Source organism: Dermacentor andersoni, chromosome 9 (genome assembly GCF_023375885.2).
Source record: "Dermacentor andersoni chromosome 9, qqDerAnde1_hic_scaffold, whole genome shotgun sequence".
NCBI lineage: Eukaryota > Metazoa > Arthropoda > Arachnida > Ixodida > Ixodidae > Dermacentor > Dermacentor andersoni.
This window is the reverse complement of record NC_092822.1, coordinates 66,032,076-66,058,684: the sequence shown is the minus strand read 5'-3', so window position 1 is coordinate 66,058,684 and position 26,609 is coordinate 66,032,076. Positions and strand designations below refer to the sequence as shown.

General features: G+C 45.6%; 2 protein-coding genes across 2 annotated transcripts in view; both read left to right on the top strand.

Moving 5' to 3' along the window:
- Positions 1-6,470, top strand: part of Mtpbeta (mitochondrial trifunctional protein beta subunit) — a 30,607-nt gene extending 24,137 nt beyond the window's left edge. The window contains exons 13-14 of the mRNA XM_055069178.2: positions 1,611-1,775; positions 6,321-6,470. Coding sequence (XP_054925153.1) covers positions 1,611-1,775; positions 6,321-6,359 — 204 coding nt within the window. The 3' untranslated portion in view covers positions 6,360-6,470. The remainder of the gene's footprint in view (positions 1-1,610; positions 1,776-6,320) is intronic.
- A 7,709-nt stretch (positions 6,471-14,179) lies between these two features.
- Positions 14,180-24,325, top strand: LOC126528175 (ectopic P granules protein 5 homolog). The gene has a single exon (XM_050176050.3). It carries the CDS (start codon positions 14,793-14,795, stop codon positions 22,119-22,121), a length of 7,329 nt encoding a protein of 2,442 aa, XP_050032007.2. The 5' UTR covers positions 14,180-14,792; the 3' UTR covers positions 22,122-24,325.
- Positions 24,326-26,609: the final 2,284 nt, after the last annotated feature.

Sequence of the window (26,609 nt, the reverse complement as noted above, 5' to 3'; positions counted from 1 at the left end):
ACTGTCTAAGAAGGTGCTCTGCTTTAAAGAAAAGATAGCTGTGCAACCTTGCACTTACCGAAAGTTTGACACTGTTCATCTTAAAGCTGGTGCTTGCTTCAAAATTCATTTTGAGTTGACGTCCCTTGATAACTGACCGGCTTCAATTCACACACAGTCTAACCTCGATGTAACGAAGTTGTACTTGCAGCGGAAAAACTTAGTTAAGTCGTGAATTTCATTAATTCGAAGTTTTATTAAAGTTTCGGCAGTAAAAATCATTTCAAAAATTCTGAGAACATTCCTGATGGGTAGTATCTTGTCAGCAACCACTTACAAAAAAATCTCAAGAAGGTCAGGTCATAGTAGCGTGGTTATGAGCGCCAGCGCACGTGTTGCAGATCACACCGAAGGCAATGCATCAGTGTGGTTCATGCTGTCGAAGAATAGCGTGTTTTAGAGCTGTATATCTTGGACACCATGGGTGACCGCACACTGAACACAGAACCCGTAGTACCATTCTTGTTCTGTTTGAGGTAGTTTACAGTTGTTGATTGTTCAGTAATTACTAAATAATCAATTAAAACACATACGGATTAATTCTACTCCATTTTCATTTCCTTGCTTGTTTCTTGATTTTTGGAGGAAGGTTCTCTTAGTGGCCAGAAATAAATGTGAACGTGATGCGTATTTTCTTTGATGTGGAATTCCTTGCATGCGGAGTGGCCTTTCCACCGACACCATGCTCCCCTTGGATCCGCGTATTTTCAAGCCTGTCATAGAACCCACACTTCACCGAAACAACTGCCCATCCTTCGTGTAATATCCCACGCCTGTTTCCTTTGAGGTAGTAATAATGGTGTTTGGACTTTTTCGGCTTAACTTGCCTACGTATGCATTTTCATTTCTCATGCAAGCAATGTTGGCCTTGAGTAATTCAGCATGAGGAGAACGATTGTCCACAAGCGATTCTTAAAACTTCAGTTAAGATTAAAATATAACACCTGGTTCACACCTGGTTCACAGATAAAATGGAACACACCATATGAATTTTCACATTCTAACAAACTTTAGTTGTGAGTGCAGAGTACTGCTCAAGTCAACAGTACGCTCACCCACGAAATATTGTGGGGCACATGGGCGAGTGGCCCGTGCAGCTGTCGCCACCGTGCATCGAAGCAAACCTGCATAAGGGCAGCGATGCCTGGAGGCGTGGCTTCATGTCGTCTGCTACAATGTTCACATGCACCCGTAGAAATGTTTGCCAAAGTCGATGACGCAGGGCACTGGGCTCGAGGCGGTGAAACCCGCTGTCCTTTCTCATGCTGTGCACAAATCCAAAGCTGTCTTGCCATGACGGTAATAACCTACTGAAAGCAAGGTTCATTTCACCATTCCAGAAGGTAGTCTTGTCGGGCCCAAACACTGTTGCATACGACACGAAGCCGCACCTCTAACCATCGCTGGCCTGCGTGGGTTTGCTTCAATGCCACTCTGGTGGCACTGGCGCTCCACAAAGCGCAGCCACTTGCTCGCGTGCCCCATATTATTTTGCGGCCGAGCGTACATTAGCGTTTGTCTTGAGCTGAATGTTCCCTTTAATGGCGAGATCTTGTTTTTCCAAAAAACAGGTTGGCTGCCCACCGATGGAAAAGCTCAATCTCTGGGGAGGGTCTCTGTCTTTGGGCCACCCGTTTGGAGCCACCGGGATCCGCCTGGTGACCACCGTGGCAAATCGCCTCATCCATGAGAACAAGCAGTGGGGCCTGACAGCAGCCTGCGCAGCCGGTGGCCATGTGAGCTCCCACTGTTCAAGCACTAGCCACCGTTATGGTTCCTCTCTGCTACTGTTGTCTTCTGTTATGTGCCACAGGAGAACTTGAAAGAAAGGGCATTACCTGAGGGGCCCGATGTTCATTAACCACATCATAATAAGCCAACAAACAAACACACCGAGGACAACACAGGGGAAATTACTTGTACCTACTAATTGAATTAAAGAAACGATAAATTAATGGAATTGAAAGTGAATGAAAAAGCAACTTGCCGCAGGTTGGGAACGATCCCATGTCTTTGCATTACGCGTGCGATGCTCTACCAGGTAGCACCAGTTACCTTCGCCCAAAAAGATAACATACTCGTGACGCCTGCGGCACAAAGGATGTTCCACAACCACCGTCAAGGTTTGTGAGTGGCGGCACTAGCTAACACTCCCAGGGTTAGTTCTAGTAGTAAAAGCATAAATACCCAAGAAAGCGGATGGGGAAACGGTGCCACGGTAGTTCAATTGGTAGAGCATCACACGTGTAATGCGAAGACGTGGGATCGTTCCCCACCTACGGCAAGTTGTTTTTTCATCCCCTTTCAGTTCCATTAATTTATCATTTCATTAATTCAGGTAGTAAGTACAAGTAATTTCCTACACATTGTCTATGGTGTCTTTTTTTGTTGGTTTCTTATGACACAGGAGAACCTTGTCACATGTGTGGTTGAAAAAGCTCCGAGAAAAGAAGGGACTCAACACACACTATAGCGGGACAATGTATTGCTCTTTGTACACAATAGGCCAGTCCCCTAATTTGCAAGTGCACTTCTCTGCACTGCAAGTTTTGCCCAACTAATGGTGGCACCGGCCATTGTTCAAATGAAAATGCAGTGCTAGCTACCTGCACATGCTGGGGCTCTTGCACATGCTTTCATCCCCGAGAACCACATCTACATTTTCCATGTTGTAGTGCAAGCAAACTACTTTGTACGTGCCGGCTGAAAAAATAGTGATGACACTGTTAGTTGGGAAAACTGCCTTGCAGGAAAGGTAGCTTTACAATTATGAAAATCCGAACTACATAAGGAATAGTTCCTCGAGTGACTATGCTATGTAATCGAGGATGTTCAACTCCCTGCTCAAGGATGCACCATGCAAACGTTTTCCAATGCATCCGCAGTCTAAATTGTTTGTGGGTGCAGTGATGCAAACCAAAGCATGTATTAAGCAATCTTTTTTGCCCCTGACGGCATCACGGTCTGAAGCTGGCAGGTACGCCTTCCGCAAGATAATCCCACAATGCATTCCCATGAGCACACATTTGGTTGACGTGCACAGACATTCCCGAGCTTCATCTACTGCTTCTTCAGCATCTCGTGCTCAAGCTACTCATGTCATTTGGTGCCACCGGCATTGAGATGCACATTGCCACAGTACCACCAGATGCAGATGCACATAAGTTGTTTCGGTGCACAGCTGTGGCACTGGCTCCCTCAGTTGCGTGTACTATGCGGTGAAGCTGGATGTCAGTGTAGTACATAGTGGTTTAAACTATGAAGACACTTGATCAAGTCCTAAATTCGCGGGCACTTGTTGGAACGGTTGCCGCAAGGCAGGGCTAATTGGAGATCGCAGGGAGGGGACTTCGTCCTGCAGTGCACATAAAATAGGCTGATCATGATGATGATTATGGAGGTTTGAGAGCAATGTGGGGAAGACAAACATTGAGAGATGCAAGAGTCAATCATCCCCACATGTGGCTGAAGTTGTCACAATAATAGGAAAATCCTGTTCCTCCCAACTTAATGAGGAATAGGGTTTTCATGCGTCTTCATAGTTTAAACTACATCATCACTGTTGTCATTTTGTCATCATTGGGACCACTACTGCTATTTTGGCTTGCCCTTTACCATTCTTTTGTCCTTTGAAAATTTTGGGCACATTATAGGCTTTTATCACAAATTATATTTCAATTATTATATTCAATGTTTACTGTTCTCTACAACTGTGTCCACATGTATACATTTGAATGTTGCACATCTCACGTTGGCTTATTTAGTCATTTCGTCAGTGGGGAAATTGGCACTTGTAGATGAGCGGCAAAAAGTAATACACTTTAATTGTCTATGTGTGCAACATCGTAGTACAGTAAAACTTTGTTAATTCGACCCTCGTTAATTCAGAAAATAGGATAATTTGGACTCTCCCTCTGGTCCTGGCAGGCTTATGCATTACGTATAGCAGTCAAACTCTCGTTAATTCGGACATATTTGGCTGCACATTTTACATTTGGACAACTTTCTCAGCTCGGCAAACACGGAGCACCGCAAATGGGCGACGCAAAGAAGCAAAAGCAGCGTTAGCATCCAACCGAAACGAAGTGGCGGAGTCTACATCGCTATAGTCATCAGCATAAATTCTACTGGAATGACAAACACCAGAACGCCTTGTGCAAATTTCTGCCTTTAAAACCACGTTTCTGCCACATTAGCCGCGTGTCTTCATAACTCGTAATCACCATTCATGATCGCGGCGATAGCCACCACGGTTTCGTCCACAGCGATTGCAGCAAATATTATTTTTTATTTGGCTTGGTGCGCTCTTCAGCTGCGTGTCTTCAAAACTGCAATGTCGCTGTCAATTATTGCATCAATAATAATATCATTTTTGTCTGCAGTTATTGCAGCACATGGTAGTTTCGTTTTGACTCAATGCGTGCGTCAGCCGTGTGCCTTCAGAACGGCAAGGTCACCGTCCATGATTGTGTCGATAGCAGCAGCAGTTTTGTCCACAGCAGTTGTGGAAAACGATAGTTTCATTTTGACTGGGTGCAAAGCTGTAAAGGATGAAGAGCACAGATTATATTGTGATGGACGGACAATCTGTTGGTGACTAGTTCACTGGCAAAAAATAATTGGGATGTGCGCATGGTAGTGAAAAGCATGTCTCAGATTAAGATGCGCGCCATGGCCGTGCTGTGAAGGAAGTCGCTAGGCCTTCATCGCTGCAAGCGCTAATCAGCAACGACATGATAATTGCAGCTTCCGCACTACTTTTGTGCTAAATAGAAACAAGATGCGCTGATCCATTCAGTAAAAAGCGTGTTGACGTTGTAAGCATTATGACGTAGTAAGCACGTATTTGGCCGTACATCGCTACGTTCACCAAAATGAAGCGGCAGAGTTCACATCGCCATAGTCGTCGGTGGAAATCATTCGTGAATGACAACAAAGGCAGAACGCTTCATGCCTATTTGTGCCTCTAAAGCCTTTCTTCTTGCGTTTACCGCCGCGCTTAGCACCGCATTGGCCGCACGCCTTCACCACTGTGTAGTTGCCATACATGATCGCCTCGATAACAGCCGCAGTTTCGTCTGTGGCGGTTGCAGCAAACAGTAGTTTCGTTTTGACTTGGTGCCCATCGGCCGCACGTCAACAGCAGCCGTGGTTTTGTTTGCAAAGGTTGCGGCAAACAGCAGTTTAGTTTTTACTCACTGTGAACCTGTCGAGTATGAAGAGCACTGTCTACATCGCAATGGGCAGCGACACTGGCGAAAAAAAAATAGAGATGTGCGTGCGGTGAAGACGTGCGCGGTGGCCGTGCTGCGAAGGATGTCGCAAGGCCTTCGCTGCTGTGAGCACTAATCGGTCACGGGAGGAGAATTGCAGCTTCTGCACTGCTTTTGTGCAAAATAGAAATGGGATTTGCTGATTCATTCAGTAAATAAAAGGCTGTCGAAAATGTTTTAAAATGTTCAAAAGAAGGTCCAAAATGTTTTAAATTGCCTGTGGCAGATAGCACAATTCTAATTCATGAATTGGTCTTACTCGAAGAGGCAGGCATTACTTGCACAAAAAATTGAAATGAATAACCAACTTATTCAAAGAAGTTCACTAATTTTTTAACTAATTACCCTGTAGAACATATTGCAATTTACAAATTCTAGCGGGTGGGACTGCAAGTCGTATATACCCATTTGAAAAGAATTATGTGGATGACACCACTTATACGAGATATGCGCTGTTAAATTTGCAGTAAAAAAGCACTGTTGTTCCACTTACTTCCTTAACAAAATGTTGCTTTATGCATTGAAGCACAAAAATAACTGGAACACAAATGCATTTCTCTGCGAAGTTCAGGAATTAATATCTCAAAACATCTCGAGAATTCGTTTCAAGTGTATCCGGCTTGCAGTCTCACCAGCTAGGTTTAGTAAATTGCAATACTGTGTGCTATAGTATAATTCGTTAAAATTAATTGTATGTTCTTGTTAATTCATCAATTTGGCATTTCAATTTTTTGTGCAAGTAATGTCCGCTTCTTCAAGTAGACCAGTTCATGGACTAGAATTGTTATCTGCCACAGGCAGTTTTTAAAATTTTGGGACCTTTTTAAAAAAACCACTCGCTATATGTTATGTGTGTGTTCTTTTGAAAGATAAAACATAGTTTTTTGCAATCTCATTTTGCACTCTTTAAACAAGATAAAACAGTGACTAGCTTGGCCTCGTACCTTGCTCCCAACCTTACATTGGCTGTGCTGACTAACATGTTGTCCATCTCTTGTCTGCTTGCAGGGTCATGCCATGATCGTGGAGAGGTATCCGAACAAATGAAACAAAAGCCTTTGAAAGAAAATATACGTTCCTAAGCAACTTTTCAAGCTGCCATTAAATAGTTTGCACTTTTTCAACTTTCTTATGTGAATAAACTTGTATATAATGTGATACCTTTGTGGATGACATTTTCTTTGTTTTTGTAGGAGAATGAAGGAAGAAGGAGAAAGAAGTTTTATGTCGGTGTAAGCTTTGTGGATTCATGCCACGGTATATTAAAGGTACAGACAACCACTCAGAACATGGATCGAGATAATCCCACTGATGGAAAGATTTCCAATCATATTGGCAAAAGCTCGCCTTGTTTATTTTTTGCTTTTTTTTTTCGTTGAACATGGATTTGTATTTTTCATTATTGACTAAATGTCACAAAAAATGACCTTTGGCATCTCACGCAGCAAAACATAAAGATGCGTAAGTGGCCTATCACGTGTCTACTAGTGTACGTGGTTCCTGCTCTTTTCCACTTACGTGCAGAAAGGTTTATATCAGACAAACCGGCCGATGCATCAACAATCGGGCATGGGAGCATGAGCAATCTGTAGCGGACAAAGACTCATTTCATTTTTCTATGCATTGTAGGTCCTGTCCCTGTAAGCCAATTTTTTCCGGTAGGCAAATTCTAGGCAGGAGTGGCAATGCTTTGGCTAGAGAAATCATGAAGGCATTTCATATTCGAAAGAAAGAGAGTGCATGTACTAGCGATATGTCGGTTGCTTTGCGTAGCAAAGAAAAGCCGTTATTAGAAATGATCCTGTAACCTGTATGCTCCTTGATATGACGCATTGGTTGGCTTGATAGACAGAGCGCTTTCACAATCCTGGTCTGCTGTGTATGAGTAGACAAAATCTTCATAATAAAATTTAGTTGCGAGTAGCAGTTGTCCTGTGCATCGGTGTCTTTCTCTTGTCTCGTCTTGAAACTGCTTACCAGTATTAGTTTACTAGCTTGACTATGCCCTAGCAATATTAGCCACTATTTTGTTGTCGGTTGAAGGTGATAAGCTGTAAAACACAGAGAAACGAAAAACTGGCGGCAGCACCGCCCTCAAGTTAGCGTGACAGCAGAGCCATATGATGTCACGAATTTTACGTCAAAAATTTGGCTCTAGTTAATTTTTCATATCTGTGTATAGAGCTCTATAGGGCTCTATAATGACCTAAGGGATCTGGCTAACAATCTAGAGAACTTTCCTGCCCCAAATTATGGTCTTTGAAATCCATGATGTTGCACTAACGTGCCAGCACTCTGGTTTTGGCATAGATAGGAAAAAGTAACCGATTACAATTGAAATATCGAAAGGCAAAAGGTGGAAAACAGGTACATGGCATGGTTAGTGCAACACCTATTTTACAATGATAAGTTGTGTGAGTGATGAGCATGCAGATTTATCTGTTTTCCCGCTTTCACCTCTTGCTATATATATTGCTGTGCGAGCAGTAAAACTTAAGGCTTGTTAGTAGTGCTCTGTTCGGTCACCTTCTTTGCTCCCATATTAAATGTGCGCTAAATAAGGCATTTCCTCTATGAAAGAATGCTTCATTATTGCTTGTGCTCGGTGGGAGAAGTCCAGTGAAAAACTAAAACTGTCCGTGGTTGACCTGACATCACCGTCCTATGTGGCTATCGCTATGTAGAGCTATAGCAGCTACGGTTCAAATTTATTGATTTATTGCAGTACCCTCAGGGCCTTAATGGCATTACAGAAAGGGTGGGCACACGGTGTTCATACAAATGACTATGTTTTATATGAAGTAATGAAAAATTGTTGGCCAACACCTGACAGATGAAAATTGTTCAAAGCTGCGTTGCCTAGGTGTTACAGCTTATATAGTCTATAAATTCATTGAATTAGTGGGCGTTAACGAGTACAGAAAGTAACTGATGAATTAAAAGAACTACCGAATTATGTAATTCGTTACGTACAAGTCTGGACGTGAACCTTTGAAATCTATGACGTCACACTGACGTACAAGCGCAGGGGTTCTGGCGCGAAGGTTTAAGTTCGGCCTTTATTTCTCGATCGTCACGCCAAATAAATAAAAATAAGTTTTTAGTTAGAAAAAAAAAACGCTTTCTACTTTGCATGATCTAACATCATTCCCAGCTGCGACGGGCATATTTCTATGAGCTAGGCAGAATCAGAGAACGTTTGTACAACGTGTGCGCTGTTCTTCATTCTATGTGTGCGCTTTGAGTGAACGGTCGGGGCGGGATAATGTGATTCCATTACGATTCTTTTCGTGCTTTACCGCGGCACCCCAGCACCGGGATCGACTCGGCGGAAGGTAAGAAACAATCGATCGTCGGCGTCAGCAGGGAAGCTTAGCTCAGTCCTGCATGAACTGACACCAAATGTAACACCACTTGCTCTTATCTTCGTTCGAACGCGAACGAATGGTCCACAGAGCTGAAATATGTTTAAAACAAGGCAACTTTAGGAGGCAAATTTCGAACAAAACAATGCCAACTATCGCTCGGCGTGAGGAGCGCACCTTTAACGATCGTTCCGCGCGCGCTTATGGTTCCACGCTTCATTCTTTGACCTCGTATCCATAGCCTACCGCTAAAATGGCCGGATCAACCTGCGCGATGAGCTGCACACTTAAACGGTCGCTCGATTGAACAACACGTGCTTTCTTCGCGCGTGCCACTGATTTTTACTGTGGGTGCGACGTGCCGCTCGAAAGCCACAGCAGCGCGGAAAGCGCGAGGCGGCGAAGCCGAAGCCAAGGAGGCTTTGCATCTGCCAGCTGTTGCTGCCGGCGCGCAGCTTCAATTAGCTTCACTGATGCAAGCAGGGGTAGCACACTCTCAAGTTCAACAAATGGCCACAGAGGGCGAAAAAATCGACCGCGCGCCGCTGCTAACAAATCCGACGTAGTAGCATCACTTTCGGGATTCGTTCGTTAGTTCCAACATTTCCCGGTAGAGGCGTCGTAATAAGCGCAATTTTATCTTACAAACTTTCTCTTACAATTACCGAAGCATTTTCTTTTACATAAAAACAGGGCAAAATTATCATTGCTAATTAGATATTGTGCTCTTTGTTAGTAAGTTTATTGTTTCTTCGCCATTATAAACGCAAATAGCGTTCAGCATCATCGATCTTTCACGTGACCTCTGGCCTGGATTTAAAATTTTTACCGGTATTTCCGAGTGCACGGCGGCACGGATTCATTCGTTCGTACACTCAAGACTGCTTTGTTTCTAAAACTAGTTTCTTGCGCTTCGATGTCTCGCGTTATTTAACTTCGGGTGAAGTTACGTGTTTGCAAGCGGACATGTAAGCCCGGCAGTTGGGTTTCGGTCGTGAGCCATTTGGAACAGGTCTGCATCGAAACGGGAGCTGGATTTTGCTGCGGCTGACAACGGCAATAACGGTGAGTCGTTTAACACCGCTGCTTGAATCGTTATATAATATCCGTGTCATTACCTTCCAGGCGGGCACAAGTTAACGAACTAGATCCTGCATTACATATGGGCAGTGAGGATCTCAGTTGCTGTTTCCTAAATAAACCTTTACTTGCGAGGCTGTCGTTTGGTTTACACACACAACCAGGAAAGAAAGAGCGATATCGGAACGCGCGTCTCATTTTTCATGTTATTGTAGCCGTGGTTGTAGGTGACTGAGTAGCCTTATCAATATACATATTAAACATTTTTTTCGAGTCGGCCGGCAACGTCTTTCGTCCACAAAACCGAATAATCCTATGGTAAAATAAAGTGAAAGTACAGAATTTAATGTATTAAACAGTTGCAAGCATGATAATTCACCCATATTTCGTACTTGTTGGTTCCAAATGTTCTTGCTGTTCAGATTGGTTTACCGTAGGGCATTTATTTTTGCAGTAGTGAAGCGGTGCATCACGTTCGTGCAGAAAAATAATGCATCAGTTCTAATAGCTTCATGACTTTCATGCATTTGCTTGTGGAACTAGCAGTGTGATCACTTCTAGTGTATAAATGAACCCACAAATGTTCTCATTTGTGATCTTAATAGTACTTGCGCTGTTGACATGCATTGTAGTTAGGCAGACATCAATTTTATGGACAATAGCAATATTTATTTAACATGCTGCTTAAGCACCCTAGAACAGACAGTGTACATTTGCATGTGTTCTGTAGTCGCAAATCATTACAACATATATGTCACACCTTTTTGCATTTTAAAACTTTGCTTTTTCAATTTCTGATTCAGTCAAAATTTCTGTTCCAGACATGCAGTAATGAAGACGGCACCAGTATAAAGCAACACACTCCACGCACTAAACAGAAGCTGCTGCCTGCTACAACAACGTCATTGTGTGGACATTGGCTACTACTACAAGGTAAACAACACATGGTTCAGAAATAAATATGTTTGATATATGCTGTATTGGCTTGCTGTTTGCAGCAGATATGAATGTTTGTTCATATTTATGGTTCAGTATAATTGGTTCGAACATATAAAACACACATAAATTTGGCTAATCTGTGCTGTATCTCATGTGTCACCGTTTTGCCTCAACAGAGTCTATGCCAAGCACATCTTGGTCATCACAGGAGCTCCTATCTGTGCCAACAGGAAGGGGCTGGAGCCGAATTTGCAAGGCTTTTACACCGAGAACAAAGAAGCACATGCAGAAGAATATGAATGAGATATCAAGTCTGCAGAGGACTGTGTCAAGACTGAAAAGAGCTTCAGCCACCATTCCACCAGCACGGACATTTGGTTGAGTCATCCAGGTAACTCAAAAAGGACTTTCTAGAAATTCTTCGTCTTCAGGTGCACCTGCAACATCTGACCAAGCACGGACGACGCTGGCCAAAAGATTGAGTTCCATCAGTTTGCCCTTAATCAGCTTCCTAGCCATGTTAATTCCGTTTGTGCCAAGTGTAATTTTTCTTCTATAAATGCAAGCTTTCTCATTGCCCATTTTTGTTAGAGGTCATTCATCCTCATCCAAATATAAAGGTCAACCGATTCTTCGCTGATACTTAATACCAGTCACTGTCTAGCAGCCTAACATATCTGTAGCAGTATCTTCTAGTGTATGTTGTCATGCGCAATTCCTCTCCTGAAATGGCTGATGCAGCATCGGCATGCGTCTTGCATTAACCTATGCACATGTGCTATGCACCATTTTACTTTTCTTGATGTTTTTAGCCTTCAATGCTTGCAGAGCAGAGTGGCTTCTCTCTTGAATGCAAGCTTTCTCATTTTCCATATTCCTAGTCTCGTTGATGATTGCTCCTCTTCCTTGATAGCCTGGGTCTTTGTGCAAGCTACAGTGAAGTGATTGCTTGCAGAATCTGGTTTTGCTGCCACACTTGGCTGTGGTAACTGTGTTACGTTTCTCAGATGTGGGGGCCTGGTCAGTTGCATTGGTAAGCAGTCCCTCGAGGTAAGCATTTGCTCCTGCAGTCCGCAAAGCGACATAAGACTCCCAGTATACACACACCGTAACTGGTGCGCCCCGTTCGTTCTGGCCTGCTGCAGTAATGGGCAAATTGTGTTTGTGGCTTACCTCGGCCATGATTTGCTCAAAACGGAGACCAGCATATGTGCTCACATGGTTCGAAGTGTATGAAGTTGATAGCCGTATGGGTGGAAAGGCCCGCAAGAATGGCTGCCGAAGGTGATGCCCACAAAAGCGACTTGTACACATTGCGACAAAGTGTGAGCCACACATAGCAGCCCACGAAAGAAAATAAATGTGCACGTTGGAAAGGAGTTAACGCTAAAATGCCGGGTAGTCCATGTCGCTGTGTTGGTTGCGGCAGCAGATGCCTGCGTCACCTGATTGCTTCACAATGGAAGTTGCTCATCTTCAACGGCAACTGTTGGTTCAAACAGGTGTGAGACTGTCCAATCTGTTTGTACCGCAGGTTGTCGCTCGTTACCAGACCACCACATGTGACAAAGGCAAGCATTATGCCGTAAGATGGTTCGTAGCCAATGTATAATGTATTGTCTGAACCTCATGCGGTGACTGATTGCTGTTTAATCTTGCTGTTATGCCACTTGGTTACGGTCGCAGTTTTATGTTTTTCGAATATTGCGGCCTGGTCGGTTGCACTGGGAAGCAGCCTCTCGTAGTAAGCATTTGATCCTGCAGTCTGCACAGCGACATAGACTCCTAATTTACGCACACCGTGATTCGTGCTCCCCGTTCACCCTTTCCTGCTGCAGCCATGGGCAAATTGTGCCTCTGGCCTTTCTCGGCCACGATTAGGCATGAACGGAGACCAGCATAAGTGCTTACATGGTCGGACGTGTATAAAGTTGGGTGGAAAGGCCCGTAAAAGTGGCTGATGAAGGTGATGCCCACGAAAGCGACTTGTCCATATTGAGACAATGTGGGACACCAAGTGTGAGCCACACATTAGCGGCCTCCAAAAGAAAAGAAACATGCAGGCTGGAAAGGAGTCAATGCTAAAATGATGGGTAGTCCATGTCGCTGTGTAGGCTGCGGCAGCAGATGCCTGCGTCACTTGATTGCTTTGCACTGTAAGTTGCTCATCTTTAACAGCGACTGTCGCCGCAAACAGGTGGGACACTCTGTCCAATCTGTTTCTGCTGCTGGTTGTTGCTCGTTAGTAGACCACCACGTGTGACGAAGGCAGGCACTACGCCTGTAGGTAGGCAGCTCAATGTACCCTAAGAGACCCGTGTATGTGAATGCTCACTGTTGCCATATGGTTCGTCGCCAATGTATAATGTATTGTCTGAACCTCATGCGGTGACTGATTGCTGTTTAATTTTGCTGTTATGTCACTTGGTTATGGTCGCAGTGTTATGTTTTTAGAATATTGCGGCCTGGTCGGTTGCACTGGGAAGCAGTCTCTCGAAGTAAGCATTCGCTCCTGCAGCCTGCACAGCGACATAGACTCCCAATTTTCATGCACCGTGATTCGTGCTCCCCGTTCGCGCTTTCCTGCTGCAGCAATGGGCATATTGTGCCTCTGGCCTTTCTCGGCCGCGATTAGGCATGAACGGAGACCAGCATACGTGCTTACATAGTCCGATGCGTATGAAGTTGATAGCCAGATGGTTGGAAAGGCCCGCAAAAGTAGCTGATGGAGGCGATGCCCACGAAAGCGACTTGTCCATAGTGAGACAGCAAATGTGAGCCACACATTAGCGGCCCCCGAAAGAAAAGAAACGTGCAGGTTGGAAAGGAGTGAATGGCTAAAATCTGGGGTAGCCCATGTCGCTGTGTAGGCTGCGGTAGCAGATGCCTGCGTCTCCCGATTGCTTCGCAATGCAATTTGGGCATTTTTAACGGCGACTGTCGCTGCAAACAAGTGGCACACTCTGTCCAATATGTTTCCGCTGCTGGTTGTTGCTCGTTAACCTGACCACCACGTACGACGACGACGGTGAGCCGTTTACGAGCTCGCGTCAATGATTCCAGCGTATCTCGACATGCAAACTTTATTTCTGCTATTGCACGAGAATGTACACTGCTTGTCTTCTGCCAATAAAGTCGCGCGTTCTGTTCACTCACTTGTGGCTTGTTTGTATGGGCGTCAGTAGAGGCTCTTGGCAATTAGAACGCACCACCTACGCGGCAGCGAAGGCATTGAGGCATGCCGCATAGCCTGCAGGGCAAGCACGGCGCGTACCAGCGTACGCGACCGGCTAAAAACGGCCATATTGAATTTTGCTCTAAAAAAAAAAAATGTGCACTTCCGCTTCCGGTTTGAGCAACGTCATCTGGCGTCCCCCAAAGTAAGTTCCATGCGCTGCCGCTGCTTATTTTCGAACCACGGCGGAAGGTACAGTTTCCCTTCTCTAAGTTTGTTCTTTATTCTATGGATGCAAGTACAGCTCCTGCGGCGGCCCACTCTTCCAACCTGTCTCACATATGTTTCGCACAACGTGTATTCAGGTTTGCATTGTATAGGGTCAGTATATAAATGATGCTCGAATTTGCTTGGTATGCGATACGGTTTTTGCAGCTGTCTGGGCAGCTGAAACAAGTAGTCAATATCAACAATGCGCCCCCCCCTGCCCTCCCGTACTCCCGTAGAGTTTCGCACCTATTTCGCGCAGCGTATATTCAGGTTGGATAGGGTCGTATATAAATGATACTTGAAAGTTTGTTTGGTATACGATAAGGTTTTCGCAGCCGTTTGGACAGCTGAAACACGTAGCCGATATCAACAATCGCCCCCCACCCTGCTCCTCGAGCGTACGTTTCTTTTAAAGCTTAACATTTTTTTTTTTTTTTTCAACAATGTGAATGTGTTTGCGTCGCCTTCGAGTTCAGAACATGCCGCGCGCTTTATCAGCGGCCGGTTTGCCCGACCGAGGTTGACCGGAAGCGCTTGCTTGCAGTGCTTGCACTACCGGAAAGCAATAACTTGACAATCAGCTGCGCGAAAGCGCTGCTTTATTCTGTCGGTAACGCATTTGCACACGGGTGTGTGGACAAACATGCGAACATGGAAGCGGCGGCCACGGTGAGCTCCCGTGAAAAGATTTCCGCGGGCAAACGCTGCGCACCAAAGCAATCAAATGATTTTCCAGCAACAAAAGTCGGCGAAAGTGAAGGTGCATCGTGCCTCCCCGACGTCGTCGAAGATGGAGACGGTAGCGAGTCGCCGCCCTGTGCTTCTGAAGTTTCGCATTCAACAACACGTCAGGATGGCGCTGATTTGCTGCCGGGACGCCCCGAGGAAGTTGGTCGAAGTGAAACGTTTGATGACAGCCAGCAGGAAAAAATCAAAGCCGTACCGCAGCCCGCGGAGACGATCTGCGCAGTTGTCTTACCGCAAATAGTACCGAGCGCACCTGTCGACGCTCCCGAGAAAGTGCACAGTGGCATTCATACAGAAACCACGGATAAAAAGCAGGCAGAGATTACCCCGGCATTCTCGCACGATTTGCCGTCTGCCCCTGCGGATACCGGCAGTGAAACGGGCGACGAGTGCAGCGACTGGGAAGAAATAAGAACAGAGGATTTAACTGAAGCACCTTCCGCCCCGCCGGCCGTTCCTCCGGACACGCACGACAATCCGTGCGCTTTTCCGACGCCTCGCGACACACTGACTACCCAAACTGAACTTGCAAGTTACAAAGTCACTGCCTTGTTGCCGACGGCATGCGGTTACGATGTGTTCGGTCGAAGCCGCGACATCGGCAGACACTATCCCGAAATTTCTGGCATTTCTGACCACCGTGCAGCAATTAGACCACTTCTGGAAGATCAGATACTTCAGATGTATGGAGGTGCTTGGTTGAAAGGGAGAGAAAACATGGTAGCCAACTTTGCCAGCCTTAATGAAGAAAAAAATCTAAACAGCCACAGCCTGTATGTGTTGCTAGCAAACTACTTGCGATCCAGGGATCTCTTGAGTGAGACCACAAGTCTTATGGAGAGCTTGCGAGAAGAGACTGCCCAGTGGGAAGCACGTGTGTGGAACCTGGTGTCAGCCTCGGTGACTGGCACTGGAAGTTGCAGTGACTACGTACAAGTTAGCGGGACACACCACTTCCAACAGGCAAAGTACAACAAGGACGTTGCATCGATTTTAGCCTCTCGTTCTGAGCAGATGCTTACTTTGCTGAAGGAGAAACATGTTGTTTACATGCACAACGTTAATACCCTCCGTGTCCAAATTGATTACCATTTTCAGCTGGTTGTTAGTGGCACTCCATTTAGGGACATGCAGAACAGTAGGCCTATCAGCTTCAAAATTCAAACGGAACCAAACTGCGATGTCTCTGAACTTAAGTCATGCATCAGTGTCCTGTTCCTGTTTTTGAGGAAGGGTTCAAAGGACAAGCTTTTAGTCAAGGATGTGCAGTCATGGGTGCACATGCTCTCCAATGTACTGCTTCGTGTAGCCTCTTTGGCCGACCACTTCTTCTTGCTCAATCATGTGCTTCTTTGTCCACCAGGGATCCACAAGTGGGCCATTAGCCTGGTCCAGGTGCCGAGTCCTCTGCCGCCTGTAAAGTCTGACTGCCACCAAATGCTTGACTATGCCCTGGCAGTATTAGCTACCATTTTGTCCCCAGTCGGAGCTCATAAAGAGTACCTGCGATCTTTGCCGAAGAAGGAGCTAGCCTCAGTTCTTGGCTGCCTAGAAAGTGATGTTGTCGCCCTGCTAAACCAAGTACCATTTATTGACATCCTGAATTTTTTGCGTGGCACACCCGAAGAGACCGATGCAGCTAAGATGTCGGAGCTAGATGTTCTCAAGGCAATAGCAGTGGCATCACATCTGGTCTCCATCCTCCACACTGGCCTGAAAACCTACAGTGATTCATGGTGCAAGCATTTGTCAAGAAAGATTGCTCGCCTTATTTCCCTTACCATTCACTGTATGTCTGACCTGTTGAAGGGATTCCAGCTAATGCACAATAATAGTGACCCTGCTCTCCTCGCACATCTGCAAGTTGAATATGACCAGCTTTTTCTTCGAGCTGTCAACAGCATCTTTCATTCATGCAAAACAGGAGCATGGCAGTTCATGGTAGGCCTTCCATATGCATCCATTTCTGCAGCTATGACCTGGCAGTTGTTGTGGCTCCTTCATAACAGCTATGAGGAGAATCTGCATCAAGTTCATTTATCTCCTCTTGAAGTTTGTAGCAAGCTACTTTGCAAAAGCCACAGGCTTTCTTTCCATGAAAGGCTGAGTCAACTGCCGCACTCAGAGGTATTCTTCTTGATGACTGCATTTGTGAACATGGTGGACAGCCCTGCTCTCGCCCACATTGTTGCTATTGACATCTTTGAGATTGCATACCTTAATGTAAACTTAAGGAAATCGCTTCCCAAACAAGGCAGAGAACTGCTTTCATCCCTCGCTCAAAAGCAGCCATTTATTGTGTCGGTGCTCTTGGATGCAATTGAAGACCACATGTTGGCGCTGGGCATAATGTCTTGCTACCTGATGCGCGCAATGCCGCTGGAGCTGTGGCAGCCCGACAAAGAAGACCTTGACATCATAGCCCATTTCCTGCTCTGCTATCCTCTGGATTCACCTCAGAGTCTGCTGGCTAGGATGTTGATTGACGCTCTGAATTATGGTACAAATGAGCAGGACCAGCTCTTCCTGGAACGCAGCCTACACCAGTTTGTTGGAGTGCTGCTGCTTATGTCTTACAGAAAGTTTTGTGCTGACAGGGTTCACAAACAAGTACGTTATCTGCCCTTTATGGCTACTAGTGCTTACAAGTCCTCGACACCTACGGAATTCAGCAGCTGGGTCTGGGACATTCTGTTTAAACTAAAGCTGCATGCTTTTGACAGTAACCACCATGCTCAGCTGAGCCTTGTCGTGGATGAAAATCCACCTGTTGACGTTGCACCAGATCTTCAAAAGTACGAATGGCTCCAGCCAGTTGCACAAGCCACCAATGAGCTGTTGCCTTGTGGCATCTTCCTGTCTTTTTCCATTGCAAGCATGGGCCACTGCAGGGAACAAGTGCTTACCACAGGTCTTAACTCTATTTCGACCCTAGTACTTAAGAAGCAGTATGCTGCTGCAATAAAGTGCTTGAGCCTTGTTCTTCCACTTTTCTACATGCGGCAGGAGATGCTCATAACTAACAGGAAATTTTTGGAAGATCTCCAACATCTTGTTCTCGTTGACGGCACTAGCATGGCAGCAGCTTGGAGACTGGCTGGATATGAGCATGAACGATGTGTACTTAAGCTGCTTGCTGGTACAATGGCTTATCATGTCAAGCAGGCCAAGCGTTGGGGCTTCCCATCACTACCTATCAGACTTTGGACATCCTTACTTTTGCACCTTCCAGACATCCCCATGCAAAAGGCAGCCTCTAAATTCAGTGGGCAGAGTGATGTCATGTACCTTCTTGACTTTCTGGTTCAATTAGCTTATTTTGAGGCAGACTGCCTGGAAAGTGCGTTGGAACAACTCACAACATTGCTGAACAGCCTAACTGAACAGGCAAGTGCACCACTGTCCATGAAAACCTGGCCCGCAGTTGTGCCATTTGACTCTGCACCATTGGCTCCATGGTTCGCTCTGGCAGGGATGCTTGCCGAAGCTCGGCTGCCCAGTGTGGCAGCCATGTGGGAAGCTGTGCTCTGTGCTGCAGTGTCACCTGAGTGCACTGCTGCAGTCAAGAAGGCCATGCGAGCGCCCTTGGATGTTCTTTTGCTGTACCGTTGGGCTCGTCAAGCTGTTGTCACTGATGCAGATCACCCTGCTCTTCCTCTGATATGGCAGCAGTTTTTTTGTCTCTACCTACGAAAGTGCCCTGATGGCAACAGTGCAGGCTTGCATTTGTTCAAGTGTGGTGGCTTTTCATCTTTGCTAAAGAAAGTGAAGCAGCGAGTGGCCAATCTGGTGGACCATTTCTCCAAGTACTGTTCTGGTGAAGAGAAAGGGGCATTGCCAAAGATTCTGTGTGAGAGGTTGCTCAGAGTGTATCGCAGTTTTGTCTTCTGGCTTGAAGACAAGCAAGTTTTGTGCACTGGTGTTGACCTTACTGCTTTACCATCGAAGTACTGTCCAGGGCTGTTGTGTGCCACCATCCAAGGCAGTGGTCAGCTGTGGCATGACCTTGTGTCCATGGAGCCCTGGCAGTGTCAGCTGGAAAGCCTGGAGCTGGCCAAGTTCTCACCTGTTGTCCCCAGCCAAGGGAAACAGCAAGACAGCAATGTGCCAGCTGTGAAAGAGGGCATGATTTTTCGATTGGGGACACATGAGAAGCCAGTGCTAGCATCTCCTGTGCCCACATTGGTACCTGTCATCCCACCTGTGCCAGTTGTCGCGTCAGAAGTGCGAGAACTGGTTGCTTCACAACTGAGGGCACTGCGGGCGCAGGCAAGCACCGTTAATGGCCAGCTGGACATGCTGGCACACTTAGATCAGGCACACCAAAATGAATTGCTTCCTGTCCTCTACAAGAATGTTGAGGCACATGTAAGCCTGGTGCGCACATGCGGTAATGACTGCAGTGGTGCAGCGCAGTTGAACCTGACGTTTTATGAAGCCCGCCAGGATCCCAACATCTTGCTAAAGGTAAAGCAAAATCGAACTGAATGGCTTGCCACCCTGACAGGGCCGCCGCACGCTAGTTGCTGTGCCCTCGTTCAGTTGGAAGCATGTCTTACTCAGCTAGTTCAAAGGCATCGTCAGGCTTCGCCTGCTGACAAGATTGCTCTCGCAGTGCTTGGGAGCGAGGTCTTTTTTGACCTGATTGGAGCTTTACAGAAGGACATTACCAGCTACTCCCCCACACGACAGTTTCTTACTCTATGCTTGGACATGGTCGGTCAGGAGTTTGTGTCCAACAGGGCTAGCCAGTGCCTGCCTGTGCTGCAAGCAATGCTCAAGAATCCAAGCATTGTAAACCACATATCACCGTTCTTCACTCCTGCAGCAGCTGATGATGAGCAGTATGCTCTCATGTACCACTCATTAAGTTCCAGCCTCGTTCCAGCTCTCTACAACACTGTCTTTGTGCTGCTATCCAAGTTTGACCTCCCACATTGGTTAACAAGCCGTGCACCAAGTCGGGCTGTACGAGGGAATTTGCTGGTGGCGATGGAGATGATGCTAGAAAAGTGTGGCCATAGTCCCAAAACAACTGTGCTGCCCTTGGTCGAGCTTCTTTGTTCACACCTGCGTGGCTTGCTACAGTTCAGCTTTCCTCAGCAGTATGCACCTGTCCTCACCATGCTTCTCAAAGGCACGTCGTCCTGCTCGATTCCTGTAGTCACTTGGAGCATTCTTATCCAGTCACTGGGCCGGAGCACTTCCGGTGCGGCAGCACACATTAGGGACATGTGTGCAAAGCATCGCTGTACCTTGTCGCTGGATGAAGCAGCAGAGACCCTGGCTGTTGCAACAGCTCACTTTGCAGAACTCCGAACTTCTGATGCTTCCTTAGCCATGAAGGGCCTCTATAACAGAGTCAAGCCATATCTTTCTGTGCTGTGTCATTTCTTCAGTGTTATTGCACACGCCTATATATGGAAAAAGGTCAACTCCCCGAAGGACAACCTACAACAGGCCATCAAGGCTGTACTGCAGCTGTACGGGCCTTGGCTAGAACTAACAGAAGACAAGAATGCCTGTGCACCATGGCTGCCAAATGATACTGACAAAGCGCTCTGCATGGCAGACTCGCTTGTTTATGCACTGGCTTTTTTTCATGATTGCTGCTGCAATGTGGCTAACATCAATGTCATGTCTTCAGTGTGGCAGCACTATTTTGTTAAGTATGTGTGGACGAACCCACCAAAGCACATCACAGACACTGTGCAGGTCGCATTTGACAAGCTTCCGTGGTCAAAGTTTTCACCTTCTGTTGAGGATGTCAGGCTGGCCTGCAAGCTCTTGGATGAAAAGTATTCCAGCCACCTAACTTTCCTGGTACAAGTGTTTGTGCAAGTGCCATGGCAGACATGTCTGCGTGATGCACTGCAACTTGCTCCTGAATACATCGTGGACTATAGTTCGTCCTTTGCTGAACTTGTTCTCGGCCTTGCATGGCACCCAAACATGGCTGCATTCGTAGCAACTTCCCTTGATCCTTTGCGTGAATATAACTGGGGAGTAGTGCCAGTGGAAATAGTCTGGCGCCTGCAGAAGGTGTTTGCCAGCAGTTGCAACGTGCACCAACTCTTAAAACCAAGTGTTGGTGTTGACAGGACAGCGCTGGAGTTCGTGGCCGCCCTGTCGTGCATGCTGCCAGGCCATGCGAACGACCTTCACAAGCAGCTCGCCTTTGTGACCATGCTCGTCGGACTGTACAGCTCGGCTCTCGACGTCGCCGACGCTAAAGATCTGATTTCGCTGCTTCCACACTTGCTTGGTCGTTGTGAGCACGTGCACGGTCCCGTGGTTCTCTTAGGTCGTGCCCTCTCGCTCCTGGACTGCTGTCCGGAGGGCAGCCCACAAGTGCAGGCATTGGTTGAAGGATTGCTGCCCTGGCTGAACGCTCGCGCAGGACAGCCAATCTTGCTGTCAGTGCTGACCGCATCCTGTGGCAACGTGGCTTCCGTGCAGCTACTTGTGTGTGTTACCGAGGCTTGCCTTGCTGCGTTTCTCAAGGGGTCCTTTACAGACGACAGCGGCTGGTTCCATGCTGTTGCTGCCTTCCAAATCCCTGAGCTGACCTTGGCCAATTTTCTGAAGCAGTGTGCCTGCCAAGCAGCACATCTGACACAGCTGATCTACGTGCTGCACTGCTTGCCTAAATGCCACTCCCCCGAGGATGAGTGGGTTCTCTTGGACCAGCTAGCCAGTTGGGTGTCTCAAGGATGCGCTAACTGCACTGGTGGAACTTCTGAACCGAAGCTGCTGTTGCTTTGGTCCAAGCTGCTGATCTTGAGCGTGCGCCAGCTTGACTTTGGCAGCCATCCAGAAGCAGTTCACAACCTCTTGGTCAAATTTTGCTCCACACTTGGCACTCTTGGCGAAGACCGTGACACCAGTGGCCTTCTGGGAGCGCTCGGCATGGGGCGCCGATCTGCGGTTTCCACAAGATTCCGACTGTGTTGTAGGGCGGTGGCTGCCTTTGTGGCTGCACGGCTTGACAATAATGCAGCCCTTGCCGAGCAGACGCTGTCTCGACTCCGCAGCCTGCAGACTTCGAAAGCGTATCTACCATTGTCACAGGAAATACAAGCAGCTCTAGGCATTGTGCAAGACACTAGTCTCGGTGCCCTTAGAGACAGCCTGCATCTCGTGAGCAGGCTTGTTGACTCATTGTACCGTGAGGAAGCGTTGTTGCATATTCTTGTTTTTTGGCAGCGCACAATGGTGCCTGGGCGAGTGTGACATGTTGACCAGTGTTGCGGTGCTAGTGGGGCAGTCCACGCAGTGTGTTGCTATACAGCACCCACATTAGAGGTCACTTCCTGATGACAGGCAGTTTTTTGCACATTCTCATTATGCAGGCATTGTCTGTTCTGTTTGTACATTATCCCCAGATTTAGTGATTGGTTTCATTCCCTTTATTTAGTCTTGTCAGACTAAATAGTCTGATAAGACTATTTTATAAAACCAAATAAAGTGTTGTGTCATCTGTCATTATGACATATAATACTATAAGTATCATGTCTAGGAAAGAGAAGGGGCTCAGCGTGCTGGTGTTGATTGCCTTCCTCCTTTCTCTGTATTGACAAGCTTGTGAGACGGGCAGTGTTGAAGCCCCACATAGCAGCAACATTCCTCTACATCTGCGCTGCATTGTATTCTTTAAGCTTTTACTGCGTGCTCATTATTGCAGCATGAAAAAAGCTTTTTCTCTTTCTTTTCTTTTTTTCCTGTTTAAAGGGAATGTCTACCAATTTCAAAATCTTTACCGGTAGAAAAATCTTGCTTAATTCTATACCAGAAAAGTGTAAGTCAATAGTAGGAGCTGTACGATATTTGGGAGGCCCATTCCTTATGGGCGTAAGCTTCACATAGGATGTGGAGCCTTACATAGTATGTTCCATGTACTGTGTAAAGTACACACTATGTCGATGGTACTGAAAGTAGCGCCGATTTTCAATAAAGCTCTCCAGTGCAAAAAATAAATGCGGTAGAATGCTGGCGAAGCAATAACTTTTAATCAAAAGCAGAGGATTCCTGGCCCCAACCAATGCATTCATAATTGCATATTTGTGCGGTGTCATGTGACACATGAACTTCTTTCATTATGATGTTATACTGCAGTGTGTTCAATCCTATCACATTTGCGTGTGTTTCGGTTGTTCTGGTTTAACAGCGTTTTCCTTTTTTAAGGGTGAAAACTTCACTCGTCCTCATTTTCATCATTTAAAGGCCAACTCCTATCCACACCATAGCCTCTTCAGATGTTTCATCTGGTAGACAGTGCCTTTAAATGCTGTTACATGTTACCAGCTAAAGCTGCCATGTCATGCTTCATATATTTTTATTTTTGCAAACTATGCACATCCTGGCTCAGTGGGGTTGAGCATATGTCACAAATGCCTTTTTTTTTTCCATAGAACACGTTGTTAAGTCAATAGTTTCTTGTCACACAATAGGTGTGTTGTCTTTGTCTATGATACTCTCGCAAGAGTCGTGTTTGTGCTTGTTGCTTTGTTTAAAAGGATGTTTTATGCAAGTCATTTGTTGATGCTGTTTAAAAGGTTTCATTATGTTTTGCATTCATGTTGCATATAGTAGAGCTGTGTGTACTCCAGAAAGAAGTGTGATCCCTGCTATTTTCACACAATTTTGATGCTTTTGTGTTTGACATGTTAAAGTTAACGTAACTCTGCCATTTACATTGTATTGCCAACAAATAGGCTTCACTGATTCACTTGAAACCATTTGGGAGAGAAACGTACAAGATAATGTATTCAGGTTCTGAAACCTACCCGACAAAAGTTCCTGTCACGTGTACACCAAAGGGAAAGTGCAAGTCATAGGTTTTTGACGTTTTAACAAAAGAGCATAGTACACTCGTATATGGATATTTACTAGTTTCTTCATTGGGCAAATGTCCAAGACAAACACTGCTTAGATGTAGCTTCGGCTCATATCCCAAGCTGTATTGCATCAATAGTTTCATCAATAAATCATCAAGTGTTTCTTTTTTCTCAAGAAAGGTCTTCTTGTGAAAAAGTTGTGATAAATTGCCACATCAGTCATGGCAGACTTGTCAAGCAAACTTGCTGTCAAATAATAGTACAGTGGTCACAAATGCTGGTGCCCATCTAGCTCTTGGAGGGAGCATGCATCTTCCAATTCCACTGCTGTCATGTAATGACCAAAATATGAAGACAGGCTTTGTATTTGATGTCACTAACAAACTGTGGCTTTGTCCAGTAGTTTTTATTGTGATTTGAGCAGGCATTTTAGTGAGCACTTTAAGAGTGAAAGTGTTTGATACATGTAATTGTGTGATCTCTGAGCTACTGCAGGCAGTACAATGTGGAGCATACCAATGAACAAAGTTTTATATGTTTGCAAATGTGCGCTTTTGAGCGACATGTACTTCTGCGCAATAAAACATTTTCTAAGCTTTGTCATTGCAGTAGTGATTGGCTTCATGACAGGGATTCCTGCCTGTCGGGGGCTGCACATTGAAGCAGCAAAGAAAAAGTGTTTCTTTCCCCAAATTTTGTATGCAATATACATAATCTCATACCCGCAAAGTTTTGCTGGAGCATGCATGTAGAAGCAGCTTTTGTGTGAACTGGTTGGTCAGACATATTGGTAAAAGTAATATAGCAAGAAAAAAATGAGGCCAAAGAATTGTATACTTTGGCAGGATGGGCGCCAGCTTCCAGTGAACTCAATACGCAGTTCAGTCGGTAGTTGGCATCTGACCTGTTGATGCTCGTTCCTTTGTCCTGGTTTTTTCATGCCATAACACCTACAGCCCCAAAAGTGGTGCCATCGGGCATTTTTCATGGTGAAGGAGAGTGTTTAGTAAGATTAGTGAGCATCACTGCATAAGTAAAATGCACTTTGTAAATTCAAAAGTCAGTTAGTGGTGGTGCACTCGGCTTTAGGGTACAGAGGTGGCCAGGTAAAATCTAATTTGACATAATTTTACCAAATGTTGCACTAATAGCTATTTACTCAATTTTACAGGTTGAATGCTTTGAAAGGTCTTCACAGACCCACTTTTACATTTGTGTTCAAAAGCTTCAGTAAAGCGAAGGCCTCTTGGAAACAGGACAGCCATTGCCACATACAGATGCTTGAAATGCAAGTACACAACTATGGTGGTTCATTGGCCATGGCATCCTGATTGTGAGTGCATAACTTTGAATTCCCGCCATGTTCATCCCGATGGGAGATGACATGCAAAAACACTTGTCTGCATTGTTTAGGTAAATTCGAAAGACTCGTAGGTGCTAATAAAAAAATCCAGAGCCTTCCATTATGGCGTTTGTCGTAGCACGTGTTGTTTTAGGAAAATAAAGTGCCAGCGAGCAGTCTATCCATTAACGTGCTGCAGAAGCAGCCAGTGTGCCGATTATTTATGGTACTTTACAGGCTCTAATTCATAGCAGTGAGCAACGTGAATTACAGTAACAGAAAGAGAATAGAGCATAGACAAACATGAATATGTATATTGAGAACATAGGAAAAGGAGGCATACAGCTTTAAGGCAGCATCAGCCTACAGTGCCCTGAAAAATAAAGAGATAAAATAAAAGAAGAAACAAGACATGCTTCCTCAGAGAGTACAGTATACGTAAGTGTGCTTACTTCTAGTGCCATTTGCGCGGGGTAGAAATTTAGATTGTTTTATTTGAACAGAGCGTTGCTGTGAAGTCAACTTCCAGAATTTTCTTGTGTACTAGTTCACAAAGGATAGAGATGTAAATTTGCTAGCCTAATAAAAAAAAAATATTGTGATGGCTCCTTTAGAACTTCTGCAGTTTGTTTTACTGTATGGCTTGTTTAAGAATGGAGTTGGGCATTGTGATGAGATTTTTGTCGCTGGTGTTCCTCTCTTGCTTCTAATATCCTTTTATTTTGCTAGAAGGAACTCCCGCCTCCAAATATGGTAAATCAGTTCTACTGAAGCCCTTGCGGACTTCCGTAGAATGCAAGATTCATGAAGGGAAGGTGTCATCCACCTGAACGTAGCACAAAGTTGTGAAGGAAACCCTATACCGGGTGACTTTCGCCAGACTGACCTGCCATATTCTATGTCCCTGTGCTTCATCAATCCGGCCTCATTCTCCATCACACTAGCTTCCTGGTTAGTTCAGGTGGAACAGCGATTGCCGCTCAAAATGGCATTGGTCCTGGTAATCATCCCAAGACCAGGGTTTTTCTACATCTGTGAAGCATTCTTTTTTAAAAACCCGTACAAGTTTCCCTTGGAGCTTCCTGTACCTCTTGGGACTGCAAAATATTTTCCTTTCATGAAACATTGATACCTCCACCTTGTGTGCTTCCACCAAGCTGATTTTCCATGTGACGGCTTACGCAAGAGTCACTTTTACCAGTTCTTTCAAGTGATGGTAAGAGAGAAACTTCTGGCTTAGTTTGTGTCTACATTTCAGTCCAGTATGCTGAGTACTGCTACACACAACCACTTTGGTTAAGGCATCTACCATATTTTTGATGAGATGTTCAGCGTGTGGTGTCCCATAAATGATGGCAAAAGAATGATCTTGTCCTTTCTCTTAATGCATGCAGCCAATGATTAGTTTGCACGTCTGCTCTGAGCTGCTCAGTCTGTTCTTTTTAATGAAAGCAGCATGGATAATTGTACATTCAGCCAATATTTATTTACTCTTTTTAGTTATGAGTGCAGACAAGAAAATCTACAAAGCAACATCCTATA